This window comes from Ammospiza nelsoni, chromosome 4, assembly GCF_027579445.1.
Source record: "Ammospiza nelsoni isolate bAmmNel1 chromosome 4, bAmmNel1.pri, whole genome shotgun sequence".
In the NCBI taxonomy this organism is placed as follows: domain Eukaryota; kingdom Metazoa; phylum Chordata; class Aves; order Passeriformes; family Passerellidae; genus Ammospiza; species Ammospiza nelsoni.
In genome coordinates, this window is record NC_080636.1 from 7,713,500 (window position 1) to 7,727,895 (window position 14,396).

General features: G+C 43.6%; 1 protein-coding gene across 1 annotated transcript in view; it reads right to left on the bottom strand.

Annotated features, from left to right (window-relative positions):
- The window catches only part of ATRN (attractin), a 147,682-nt gene that overhangs the window by 33,761 nt on the left and 99,525 nt on the right, over positions 1-14,396 (bottom strand). The window contains exon 25 of the mRNA XM_059470115.1: positions 7,948-8,009. Coding sequence (XP_059326098.1) covers positions 7,948-8,009 — 62 coding nt within the window. The remainder of the gene's footprint in view (positions 1-7,947; positions 8,010-14,396) is intronic.

The following is a 14,396-nucleotide window of genomic DNA, read 5'->3' on the forward strand; positions in this document are numbered from 1 at the left end:
TCTCCCTACATATTAGTTACTCTTTTGGAGAAGAAAGAGTGGAGAACTAAGAGGGCCACCTTTACTACTAAATCCCCTTTCCAAAATGCAACACTGCACAAGTCTGCATGTTCCAGAGCCCTTCATTGGTTTCTCTTTCCTGCCCATTTCTGGCACCACAGCCAAGACTTTCTTCAGAAAATACAGAGAGGAATTAACAATTAAAGACTAATAAAACTTCTCCTAAAACACTCACCACAGTACCATTGTATTTCAAAGGCACAGCACCATACATCTTTGTATTGTCACAAGGAGGCAGCAAATACCCACAAAAGCTATAAAATCGCTAAGGAAATGTATTTTCCCCCTTGAACTAACATCCCTTGGAAGCACTCGGGGAGAAATAAAAGGCAGAGCCCACTGCAGTCCATCACCTGCTGGAAGAGCCCCAGGGGTTGAGCAAAGTCAAGATCTATTGTTGCATTTACTCAGCCTAAACCATCCTGAAATAAGTTAAAAGACCTGATGTGAGCATCACTAGCTTTGAAGAAGGTTTTTTTCCAACTTTCTCTGGAAAGCAACTTTGTAGGTATGGAAGCAGCAGAAAGAAGCAGCTGCATGCAGAGAGAGAGGTGCTGGGAAATGATTTGGAGTGAGAGCTGAGGCTGGCACAGTCCTGGGTGAGCTGTGCTCTGCCCTGCTCTCTCAACAGCTTCACACACATCTCTGCCATGAATATCCACCTGCTTACAAATGACTTTCAAAATCAACATTTACTGCAAGATTTGCTTTGCCCTCTCCTTCCCATTTCTCCAAAAATAACAGCCTACCAAGAGCATCCTTCATCCCAGAAATCCCTCTTCACCCAAGTCTTCTCTCTGCAGCTTCCCCCATCTCAAATGGCTCCAGGCAGAGCTCAGAGCCCCTGGCAGGGCCTGCAGGGGCTCCAGGAGAGCTGCAGAGGGACTGGGGACAAGGCCTGCAGGGACAGGACACAGGGAATGGCTCCCACTGGGAAAGGGCAGATTGGGCTGGGATCTTGGCAAGGAATTGCTGGCTGGGAGGGTGGGCAGGGGCTGGGCTGGAATTGCCAGATTTGCTGTGGCTGTCCCTGGATCCCTGGCAGTGCCCAAGGCCAGGTTGGACACTGGGGCTGGGAGCAGCCTGGGACAGTGGGAGGTGTCCCTGCCATGGCAGGGGTTGCAACAGGGGGATCTTTAAGTTTCCTTCCAACCTAAACTATTCTGTATTTCTGTCAACTGTTGGATTTCCATTTTCCTGTAGCCTCTGACACGTCCAGTTTGAGACCAGTTAAATTTTTCTAACAGATAAAAAGGAAACCAGCAAACTCAGGTGTGGAACCAGACTGGAAGGAAAAAGAACCATCAAGAGCCACCTAACACCCTGGAGAGCTTTTCATCCCAGGGAAATTTGAACATGACTCCATTTTAACCAGGTCCTACCAAACAGAGTTTCCAATAGCTCACACAGTCATAAAAATTTGTGCTTACACAGCATAAATATTGCAATGCAGGAAGAAGATACATTTAAATTTTATGGAGAATAGTCTATTTGGCAAATAGCTTTAATAATTCATTCTTAATTATTCATTAGATTATTTAAGTACAATAAATGAGCAATGTGGTTACAAATAATCTCTCCTCAGTTGGTCTCCACACACACATGGAACCTCAGCTGATCAGCCTTCAGGCTACCTACCACAGGGTATTCCCACAGTGACACAAAAACCTGAATTTAACACTCTGTCTGGTTTTATTCTAGACTTTAATCTCCTTTTCCACAGAGAGAATATTCTCTCCACGCCTGGTATCTTTAAAGCTTTTCAAACAAGTACGCTTTCATTTTTAGATGTCTGGAAAACTCCATCAGCACTTTACTGTGATGCATTCTCAGAAGAAGAGAAGAAAATCCATCTGGTGTATTAGGGCCCAATTATTAAACCTTCGTGAAATGTTTATCCACATCAGAATTGCTTGTAAAAAATGGCAGCTTTAAACACCAAAATGTACAGCAGCCTCACTGCTAATGTGCTTTAACATATACAGGTCACTTAATAATCTCAGACAGCACTGCCATGATTACTAGAAACACAGCCCAAGTTATTTTGATGAATTAGAAGCCATTTAAGTGCTATTTACCAGTACATTTTAATATGCTAGAGAGCTACAGGACACATTTTAAAGTACTGGATGCATTAATCCTTGAAATAATTGGAACAAGTGTATAACATGCACGTGGTTGGTGCCAAACAGCTGCCTGCAGCCCAACAAGCCAGATTCCTGACCTCATCCTTCTGCTGAAGATGGCACAAGGCTCAAGAAGCCACAGCTCACCCTGGTTATGGCAGAGGAGGCAGTGGAGGCAGGGAAGGGCTGGAGTACAGGGGCATGGGTTACACCCAGGTAGAAATGAAGCACTGCAAAGCCACCCAAGCCCCTCCTCTGCTCCCCCACCCTGGTGGTGTGGGGAGGAGAATCAGATGAAAAATTTGTAGGCTGAGAGAAGAAAATCTTAATAATGGAAAACAAAATAAATACAATAAATACCTAATAATAACAATTATATTTAAAAGATAAATTAAAGAAACCAACCAAACAGCTGATGTACAATAGAACTGCCCAGCACCTGCTGACCCAGATCAGAACCCTGCAGGTAACTCCCCCCAGTTTACACACTGGGCATGATGCTCTGAGCTGTGGAATATCCATCTGGCCAGCTGGGCTCACCTGTCCCAGCTATGATTCCTCCCAGTTTGAGTAACTCCTCACTGGCAGAGCAAGAGAAAAAATACAAAACCAAACTTCTGAGAAACACAACCTAGCAAAACCCAAATAGCAACACCCATCAGTGTATTATCAACATTACTCTAACTGAACCCAAAACACAGCACTAGAACAGCTCCTGAGAAGACATTAACTCTATCCCAACCTAAATCAGGACAGCAAGTCTGATGAAAAGCAGCTGAGGGAGCTGGGAAGGGGCTGCAGAATCCCTGAGGGAGCTGGGAAGGGGCTCAGCCTGGAGCAAAGGAGGCTCAGGGGCCCTTGTGGCTCTGCACAGCTCCTGCCAGGAGGGCACAGCCGGGGGGGTCGGGCTCTGCTCCAGGGAACAGGGACAGGAGCAGAGGGAACGGCCTCAGGGGAGGGTCTGGGTGGGCAGTGGGGAAATTGCTCTTTGAAAGGGCTGCCCAGCCCTGGCACAGCTGCCCAGGGCAGGGGTGCAGTCCCCATCTCTGGGGGGATTTCACAGCCCTGTGGATGTGGCACCTGGGGACATGGGGCAGTGGTGGCAGTGCTGGGGGAGTGTTTGAACTCGCTGATCTCAGAGGGCTGTTCCAACCTCAATGATCTTATGATTCTATTCTATGATTATGGAGGATGAAGTAAAGAGTGCTGAGAACATGGAAAAAAGGAAGTTATGGATACTGAACTGTTACTCTTCTTCATTTTGTTGGAAATAATGGGAAGATATTCCCAAGCTCTTCCTTTTTCTAAGAAAAAAAAAAAACCAATAAGGGACTCAGACTGTATTTTAAGCACCTATTTAATAAAGACATTTGTGCTAAAGTAAAAAATTATTTAATAAGCAACAAGAGTAAATAAAATATCTGCAGCATAACTACAGATTTGAATTACTGCAGGAGGCATTCCCACTTAATGAAAACACTGGGAAAATACATATATTTAAGGAAAACAATATACAATACATAAAACCATCTGCGTGAGTCTTGTACTGAGCAAACAGTTCTCCTGCTCAAGTTTTTATGAGGAACAGGTCCAATTATTTGTATCAAACTAAAACTACACCATTTCCATTTGATATTCAGACCCCAATGGGGCACATGAGGTTTGATGTGCCACCACAAAAACACTAAGCTGGCAGCTTTTATTCCATTTGTGAAATAACACTCATTTCTCTAACAATTATGGTAGGGCTTCGGTGGGACACGTTGGATCATGGAATCACACACTGCTTTGGGCTGGGAGGGACCTCATATCCAGCTTCAACCACCCTGCATGGGATGGGCAGCAATGCCTCCCCTAGACTGGAGCAGACACTGGACTCTGTTAGAAGGGTGTTTCAAGGACAGATAATGAAGACAAGACCAACAGCAGGCAGGAAACAAAATGAGCTGTGCATGTGAGAACCAGCAGAGAAGTGCAGTAGAAGACACCTGAGGTATTTGGTAAATCCATGTAGTAAAGCTCAGGATGAGACCACAGAGAATCATGGAATGGTTTGGCTTGGACAGACCTTAAAAGGCCCTCTGGTCCAACCCCTCTGCCATGAGCAGGAACATCTTCAGCCAGGTCAGATTGCCCAGAGCCCTGCCCAGCCTGGAGTGGAATGTTTCAGTGATGGGGTATCCACCCCTCCTCTGGGAAGCCTATTCCAGTGTCTCACCACCCTCAGCACAAAAGATTTCTTCCCTGATCTAGACTTAATAGACCCTCTTTCAATTTAAAGTCATCACCCTTTGTTACATCACAACAGGTCCCACTTAAATGTCCATCCCCATCTTCCTTTGCACTACTTTTAAGGATGCAGAGATCCCAGTAAGGTCTCTCAAATGCTCTCTGGGCTGAAGGTTGAAGGGAAGAAAAGGACAAGGGAAGAATGGAAGAAAAGAAGAAAAGGAAAAGGGAAGAATGGAAGAAGGGGAGAGAAAGAAAAAGGGGGAAAGAAAAAGGGGGAAGGATTATTGGGCAATAATATGGGCTTATAAGGCCACAAATATTTTTACATCTTCTGTACATAAAGGTACGCTGGTGATTAGTACCTGTGGTAGGTGTGCTGTCAGACAGATTTTTTGGAAGATAAGCAAGCACAGATATGAATAAAGAATGTTCACTAGAAATTGTCAAAATAGCTCAAACTATGTGCTGAAAGACAGCTGCACAATCTGTAAATTAAAGCAGAGAGGAGGAAAGAGAAACCCGAGTTTCCTTGCAGTTCATTAGCTTTGCAAAGGTTAACAATGGTTGGAATATCATTTCTCCTCTGGCTCTGATTATAATGCAATATTAACGATCTCAGAACTTCACCGTTCTACCCAACCTTTATCCACTGACATTTTCTTAGCTTCAAATAACACATTCATGTGTACAAATTAAGGCTGTGTCATACACAGCCCCCTGCCTGGCTTGGTGCTGAACTCCAGGAATCCAACAGCCCCTCTAAATGTGAGGCACAGCCCTCTGATCACAGGAGCCAGCTCCTAAATGAAATGAAAACCAGTCCTGTGTCCTGCTGCACACTGCCTGGTGCTGTCTGAATGCATGACCAGGCTCCTGCTTTTCCATGCCCTGTGCACCCCACAGGCAGCCCAGCCAGTGCCTGGGATAGCAAAACTCAGCAGTGCTGGGCTGTGGCGAGCCCACAGCTCTCTGCAAGGACTGCACTGACCTCATTCATCTCAAATGTCAGCAGAGACACTGAAAATCCCCCGGGTCCCTCTCAGGTGCTCCACACAGCTCAAGGCACAGATGATGCCTCCAGCTGCACAGCAGAAAAGCCCAGTTAGGACGGGCTTACAACCAAGTGGGCGAAGTGGCTTCCAGAATAAAGAAATGTGCCACAGCATCTCCAGCTCAGACAGATTTCCCAAATTCATAGAGTCACAGAATGGTTTGGGTTGGAAGTGATCTTAAAAATCACCTGTTCCAGCCCCCCTGCCACAGGCAGAACACCTTCCACCATCCCAGAGTGCTCCAAGCCCCATCCAACCTGGCCTTGGGCACTTCCAGGGATGGGACAGCCACAGCTGCCATGGGCAACTCCCACACTTCCTGCAGAACAGCAAAATGAAGCAACACCCTTAAATGTGCAAACAGAAAGCCTCTAAACATCTGTTTTCCAGAACAACATCTCTTTAGGTCTCCATTATACCTAAGAAATTGATACATATCCCAGGTTTTGAGTTTGGTGTTAATGATACCAACTGGTTTTAGGTTTTCACAAAGTATTTTCCTTGCTTCTATTTTAGGGAGCAAATTCTCAGCCAACTGTTGCTTATTAACAGCACAGGGGGCTCTCAGGTTATTTATGGTCTGTCTTGGATCCCACAGTAATTATGAAATGTGCTCTAGAGCATTAAAAATGCAAATGTTTCAATAGTTTCCCCTATACCCAGTGAGATGAATCACACTGTTCTAATCCACTGGTTAATTAGGGAGTTATGGTGACTGTAAAATAAAACACCTGGAGAGAAGCTTAGGAGTAGTGAAAGAATCAAAGAATTTCTAGCACATTATAAATGCTTAACTGGAAAACACCTGTAAACTGTCTTCTCCCAAATCCACATGTTCTTATTCCTCTGGCTTGTTAGGATGTTAAATAATATTGCAACATTACTTCTCAAGGAGAGCCATGAGATAACAGTGATGGAGGAAAGGAAAGGGAACTTGCAGCCTTTGCACATGTACGTTCAGCTGCATGTGCCCACTGAGACACACAGTGCACTGATCTTCTGCTTTAACCTGGGACTGGAATCATGCAAGGATTTGGGTTGGAAGGGACCTTAAATCCCACCCAGTGCCACGCCTGCCATGGCAGGGACACCTCCCACTGTCCCAGGTGCTCCAGCCCCAGTGTCCAACCTGGCCTTGGGCACTGCCAGGGATCCAGGGGCAGCCACAGCTGCTCTGGGAATCTCTTCAAACAATGAATCTGGAGCAATCCTTCATCCTGAGGAGTTTAAACCCTTATGTGCAGATGTGGTTAGGTCTGTAAAGCAGTAATTGGACAGGTTTTGTAGTGCAGATTTATCTTGCACAATTAGAAAAGAACTAAGGAACCAACTGTTTCCCTCTTCATTTTCCTAATAAGCAATTACCCTGCCACACAGATTTTTAGGGAAGATGTTGACTGTGATTAATTCAGCAAAACAAATGATTAAGCCTGAGCCAGGAGTAACCACCTACTCTGCTCCAATGGCAGGAGGTGGTGGTTCTGATTCCCAGGGATCAAACCTGCTGTTTCCCAGGAAATGCACTAAAGCAGATTCTACTCTCTAAAAGCTCCATATGAAAAAAATTGATATAAACCACTTGTCTGAAAGGCCTGTCTGGAGCTTCTTGCTTTAATTAAATTTAGCATGAAATCTAAAGCAAGATATTACTCCCACTGCTCATTTTACACCAGGCATAATATTGCCTACTTTAGAACAGGCTGTGAGTGGTGTTTACTCCATGTATATCCCTCCTGTAGGACTCCTTGTCGATCAGGTATTGGTTTCCACTTCTGGAGTATTAGCAGTCCCTGAAACAGAGGCCAATATACTGGATTTTGAAGCTTTGAAGAGAGGGCCTGCTGTTTAAATTTTTTGGAGCAATGAAGAGGAGACAAGGATTAAAATGGCTTCTGTTGGTTCCCACTCTGAGGGAATCATCAGCTCACTTGACACTAAGAAATGAACTTAGAACTGTGTATGAAAACCAGAAGAATTTGGCTTCCATTGAACTGTAACATATGTTTGTATTTAAATTTACATACTTTTCAGAGTTCAGTTTAAAATCAAAAGGTGGTACCTGAAGAGCTGGAAATTATTCCAGACTTAACTCTGCAAAATAACTCCCCTGGTTTGTGGCTGGTGCCTGACAAGGTGTGACAACCTGCAGTAAGTCACACACAGCTGTGGCAAGTCAATGTTTTCTACCCCCTCTCAAAAGGAACTTCTCCTTTTCCAAAAGCCCCTCCCGGCCCCTCCCAGCCCCATCCTCCCTTTCCCTGCATGCACTGGCATCATGCATTGGAAAAGATGCACAGACAATTAATTTTCTTAACATAATTCCTAATTAAACATTTAAATCAGAGTGAAGATTTCCATTTCCTAGGCTGTGCTGTAAGCAGGATGTTCAAGTTAAAAAAAGCCAGACCAAGAAGAACCCAAACTCTGAAGCCCAGAACCTAAAGAAGTAACATTTAGCTGTCTTAAATGAAAAGTACCTGAAAAATGTCACAAAGAACTGCACCAGGTCCATAAAGTTGCTGTGCTGTGAGAATGCAATCTGCAAAAGAAAAGCAAATGCTTTCTGTTACTTACTGGAAAGAAAATTCATATTTCAAGATATGTAAAAAGGATTTAAAATGACAATGAAAAGTAGCTTTACTCAGATCAATTCATATTTTTCAACACTGTTTTTGAAAAAGAACGGAAATGTTCTGAGGGAAAAGAAAATAAATTATAACTTGTTTTGAAAACATATATCCCAGAAACGAAGCTGAACAAGTAACTCTGTCTCCCAGCCATGTTCCAAGGAATATTCTTCAGTGCACACTGAAGAAAACACTACTTCAAAAACTTAGAACAGAGGTTTCACAGAGCTGCAAATAATCTTTAATTAGAAGTGAAAATCTTTAATTATTGTTTACACAGCAACCCAAAATTTAATATTTACATTTCAAACAATATCCAGACAACAAAATCTCCTCAAAAAAGGAACTTACACCCAGAGCTGCAAAGAGGCACGAAACACAGAAGATGATAGACACTGTGAAAACAGCTATGGCATTCATCTTAGCTCACTGCCCTGCAATCCCACGGCAGAGCAGGGAAAAACACAGAACATTTGGGACAAAACCAGAGGGAAGAGGCCAACAGGAAACTGGGAGGTGGTTAGAGGCAAAAAGGAAGATTAGGGAGTCTGGGTAAAAATAACAACGTGGAGGGGAGGCGAGCCAAGAGAAAAGCAACTTGTGCAATATTAGGGATCAGAAGTTCTTTCCAGGTACCTCCTATTTCCTCTGCCTATCAATCTCTCATCACCACAACAGCATATTAACTCTTTCATGAAGTAACAGAATTCACTCAGAATTAAAGTGAAATCTGCACTGACAAAATCCATCTCTGGTGTCATTTGTTTTTTTTTCCCTTAATAAACAATACTTATGGCAACATTAGCATAAACATAAATCCCTCCTCCCAGCAATAGCCACATCCCAGAATTCGTGAATATGTGTAAAGTGAACCATTGCTTGGGTTTCTGTTGCTCTGGAACACTTTCTATGATCGTATTTGCTTTAAATATCCATTGTAACTTGGTACAGAAGCTGCCCCAAATAGTTTTCTTATCAATACATTGACATATTTTGACGTTGAAAGCTCCTTTGCAGCTCACAATCACTGTGTGGCTGGAAAGTGAACTCCAAACCTGCACACCAGATGCTGCAACCTCAACAGTCCTGCCTATACAAGACAAGAAAAAACAGAGTTTCTTGTTGATTTTTGCTTCTAAAGTGCTTCCCAATAGTCTTCTGATTATTAAAAGACAGTGAGCAAGATTTCACTTTTTGTGTAAAAAATCAGTGCCTAGTAACTGAAGTGGTACAGTATTTGCATAAATGGATATTCTGGAATAAACATTATATTCTGGAATGTATTTAAGACAAAGATAATCCTTAGTGAAATATCTCATCCCAAAATATAAACATGTAACACAGCCAGTTTAAAAAAAAAATCCAACTCTTCATATTATTTCTGAGAATAACCATGATGCTGAGTGACTATAAGAGATGCATTTCAAAATAAAGCCCTTGTTATGTATCAACAATCCTTAAGTAGAAAAAGACAATTAAAAACACAAGGGAATCATTGACAGGCCAGTCCCCTGTGGATGACCATCAGGATCAGTTTCTGTGATGGAAACCAAAACTTGCTCCTATTAGAAGAAACAAGAAACTGCTATTTTTAAAATAAGGGAGATTCTATGAAAGATTAATGAGACTGTTACCAGAGAAGGGCTTCTCATCTTTTGATAACAACTGCAAGAAATAAATAAAAACAAAAACAAACAAAAAATAATGTAGGATTATTTCACACCGAAGCCTTACAAATGCTTTAGCAGTGGTGATTATTTTCTCCACCTGCTGGAGTTCTTCTCCTATAAAGCCCAATTTAGGACCTGTACCTCAAACATGGATTAAAAAAAACCAGGTTGTTTCTACAATTTATTCCTCGCAAACTGAAAATACTTTGTGCCATCAAACCTGACCAATCTGTGTCACAGGCAATTTGGTCTCATAATTGTTAATGGTTTGCTTACTTAGGGCTTAATTTCCCCTAATATAATCTGTTCCCAGGACTTAATTAATTCAGTTACATTGAAAGTTTGGTTGGAAATAGCTGTTGAAAGTAGGCTGTTCATTCTGGATCCATGAAAAATATGGCACCAATTTCTTAGCAGGCCGGGTTTTTAATTAAGTTTAGCTGACAGTAGAAGATTCATTTATCCATTCTCAAAAAATGAATTCTGTACAAAAGGCTGAAGCAGTTTAAGTGCAGGAAAGGGGCTCATGTTGGGGACCTGGAAAGGCTCCCCTGGGTACAGGGCAGAACCTGAGCTCAGCTGCACCATCAAATCCCCACTTTCACATCAAAGAATCCCAGAATTGTTTGGGTTTAGGCCCATCCAGTGCAACCATCTCCCAGCACTGCCACCACTGCCCCACGTCCCCAGGTGCCACAAGCACAGGGCTGTGAGATCCCTGCAGGGCGAGGACTGGAACGGGGACTCTGGCCCTGGACAGCCCTTTCTGGGCAGAAATTTCCCCTAAAATCCACCTTAAACTCTCCCTGGGCACACCTGGAGTGCCCCTCAGCCACTGTGGAGCAGCACCCCCAGGTCCCCTTCCATGGAGCAGCACCCTGACCCTTCCCAAGCCACCCAAGGAGGTGTCACACCCTGTTCTTAGGAACAGCATGGCACCCTCAGATACTTCATATGGTAATTCCACAGAACAGTACAAGCTTGTGTTTATCTTATCTGGAAAGGTACCCTTGAGAGCACAGCTGCCTGTCCTGCTTCTCCTGTTGCCACATCACTTGAAGTACCAAAATAATCCACCTGCTTTCCAGAGAAGCAGAAGTAGCTGGCTGCATGGACTAACAAAAATTTAGAATGAAGAGCTTTAAATTTTTTATCATTTGATTAGCATAAAATATGAAGCCAAGAAGAAAATTTGGCTTCCTTCACCTAGCCAACATCTAAAAATTGCACTGGCCTTGAAATCAGTACACACAAATTTCAAAGGAGTTAATGGCAAATGACTTGGCCACAAAATAACATAAGCAAAGGAAAAGCATATTTGAACCCAACAGACATTTCAGTAACAGTTGGTGTTTCAAACTCAAAATATTGCTGGAGCTAAACTACAGCCTGTGGCTGATAGAAATTTTGAAAATCCAATTAGAACAATTACATACCAGGATTTGGTTTGCATAAGCAGCAGTGTTTGTTCCTCAAGAGAAAAGAAAACAAAATAATTTTGAGATAACAATTTTGTATTAAAGTAGGCCAACTAAGACCTAAGTTCACCTTAAACCTGCAAAAATGCAATAATAATACATGCAAAAAATACCTAAAATTACTTAAACCTCTACTGTGGTGATCTACAAGTGTTCTGAACTTTTTAAAAACAAATTGAGTTTCACATACCACTAAGAAAAATCAGTCCACAACCAAATAAGAAATTATGTAGAAATTTTTTGTTAAATCCAGCAAGAATTAAATTTGAGTAACTCCTCCCATTTAACTGTAATAAACAGATATACAGATAATTTAGCATAGCATAACTTTTTCCACTTGTGCTGGAAGTTACTGATATTTTATAGGAAGCCAACCTTCCTATAAAATTCACCACAATGGGATTAGGACAACAGCTCCCCCAAACTCAAAAAATATCCAATATTATACATAATATTAGCACCCCTAATCTAAAATGAACTAAAGAACTGAAAACATAAGAGTTGGGGTTGTTGCAGAAGGCTCTGGGGAGACCTTGCAGGGCCTGCAGGGACTCCAGGAGAGCTGCAGAGGGACTGGGGACAAGGCCTGCAGGGACAGGAGCCAGGGAATGGCTCCCACTGGGAAAGGGGAGATGGGGCTGGGATCTTGGCAAGGAATTGCTGGCTGGGCTGGAATTCCCAGATTTGCTGTGGCTGCCCCTGGATCCCTGGCAGTGTCCAAGGCCAGGTTGGACACTGGGAGCAGCCTGGGACAGGGGGAGGTGTCCCTGCCCACGGATGGACTTTAAGGTCATTTCCCACCCAGACTATTCTGGGATTCTGTGAATGTACTGAGGAATATTTCAAGTATGACGATTTCATACCATAATTTGGTATATTTTGGGTCTCCAAACACCTGAGAAAATATGAACAACCACAGAAAAGAGTGTTTCCACTACTTTTTTACCTTCGTAACAACTCAGGATTATTGACACTTTATATTTCTGCTTTTCTTTGCAAATATATAAAGTGACTAAATTCCCACCAGTAGTGTCTTCCTTTTTATCCCTATTTCATATCAGGGATGAAAAAAAGAGAAATTGAAAATGATATTTTGCACAGGACATGCTCCTAGAATAGAAAGAGCTGTGTAAGAAAGAAAAGTAAAATTGTAATTAATTTCTGAAACCAGAGTGACCCAACAGAGACAGCGCAATGTGAACCTGGCTCCCAGAGCTTGGGGCTTGCTGTGAATTCAGAAGATATCAAAAGGTCCAACTGCTACATCCATTAACCCCACCTGGCAGGTGGGAGAGTGCTACAGGACTTGTGTTTTGAAAGTCTACAGGACCACACAGAAATTTAGAGGGTTTTGGGCTGTTTTCACAGAAATTTAGAGGGTTTTGGGCTGTTTTCTGCTTTTTATTTCAATCTAGCACCAGCACCAAAGCTAGCGAACAAAAAACAACAGGGGAAAGTGGAAAGCTGGGAGTTCCACAGGCTTCCAGTGAGAGAAAACCACAAGCCAAACAAGCTGCAGGTGACATTTATGCACATCCTCCTCTATTTTTTCCCCAAAACTCCAGTCTTGTCTCTTTTTTCCTATGGTTAGAGGCAAGGATTCAATCTGACCTTGGCGAATACAGACAAGACTTACAGGACGCCATGGTCTGAATGCTGAGTGCCTGTGCCTTTGTCAAAGGACCTGCTATAAAACAAAGGGGCTTTAAGTATTCTTGAGTGATGCCAAAGTCATCAAAACATTCATTCTGCCCTCTAGAATAATGCTGGGGGGAAACTTCTCTTCTGCTCAGGAGTATTGAGATTGCCTGTTCCAGTTCTCCTTGAGACACAAACCCAGCATGGCACTCTGTGCTCTGATGGAGCCCCTGGCCAAGGCCCACGCTGCTCCTGGTGCTCTCCCCTCCAGAGGAGCACTCAGCCAGCTCCAAGGGCCCTGGCTGCCAGGTTCTGGGGCAGAATGTGCCAACACAGCAATCCAGCTCCACCACCTGAACACGGCCTCAGTCCCGCCATGTGCTGCTGCTCCCTGTGTTCTGTGAACATCTTTAATGAGCCATGGAAGTCATTAAGGCAGCAGAGAGCTAATCACAGGAATGAAGGGCAAAAAGCCTTTCAAAAACACCCTTCAGAAGCTGGGTTTTTGGAGCTGACCCTGCTCACTGAGGGATGAGCAAACACAGAAGCAGCCTGAGATGAGCCCTTTCCAGGCAGGTGGCTCTTAAACGAATTCAGCAATGTCAGTTCCAAGGAACACTTTCCAGGAGGAAGCTTTTGTTCACCTCTGTGGGTGATTTGGGAGGTTCAGACACAGATTATGACATGCAAATCCAGGGTCACAGGGGCATTCCCATCAGCCCTTTACACTCAATGGAAACCTCATCTGTGCTTCAGCTGACCAAGGCAGGTGCCTAATAATAAATAACAAAAAACTATTACCCGACCAGGTCCATAACAGAACTGTAAACACTGAAGCACACAAAGACATCTAAATTTAGTTAGTTTAAATTTCCATGGTGCATCCTTGCCCTCGGTTTCCTGGATGCACTGGAAGCTCCATTTGTTGACTAAAGAGGGGTAAAAGCTATTGCAGCTTCCCCGGGACACCTCACCTGGCCTCCAGAACCACAGAATGGGCTGGGTTAGAAGGGACCTTCCAGCCCATCTCATGCCAGTCTCTGCCATGGGCAGGGACACCTCCCACTAGACCTGGGTGCTCCAAGCCCCATCCAACAGCTTTTGGGTGAATCCCTACCCCAAGCACACCACGGAAGCAGAAGGGCATTCTCTTGCAGAGGCACCACTGATCTTTGTTTTAAATGAACAGCAAAACTCCACCCAGATTTGGAGGTTAAACAGAAAATTTAACCTGGTCCACAGGGAAAGATTCTCTAAATGGAAAGTTAAACCTTAGGTTTCAGAGAAGAAAGGATCTTAACAGGAGTTAATTGTAACTTGAAAAACTCTGACACACAAGTTGGAGTATGATTTGGAGGTGGGAGACCCCAGAGAGTCTGTAATGCACCTGATGCTTTGGTGTGGACATCAGTAGCAGCACTGGAAGGGGCTCTGAGCTCCCCCTTGAGCTTTCTCTTCCCCAGGCTGAACACCCCCAGCTCTCATTCTGTCTCCAGAGCAGAGAGGCTCCAGC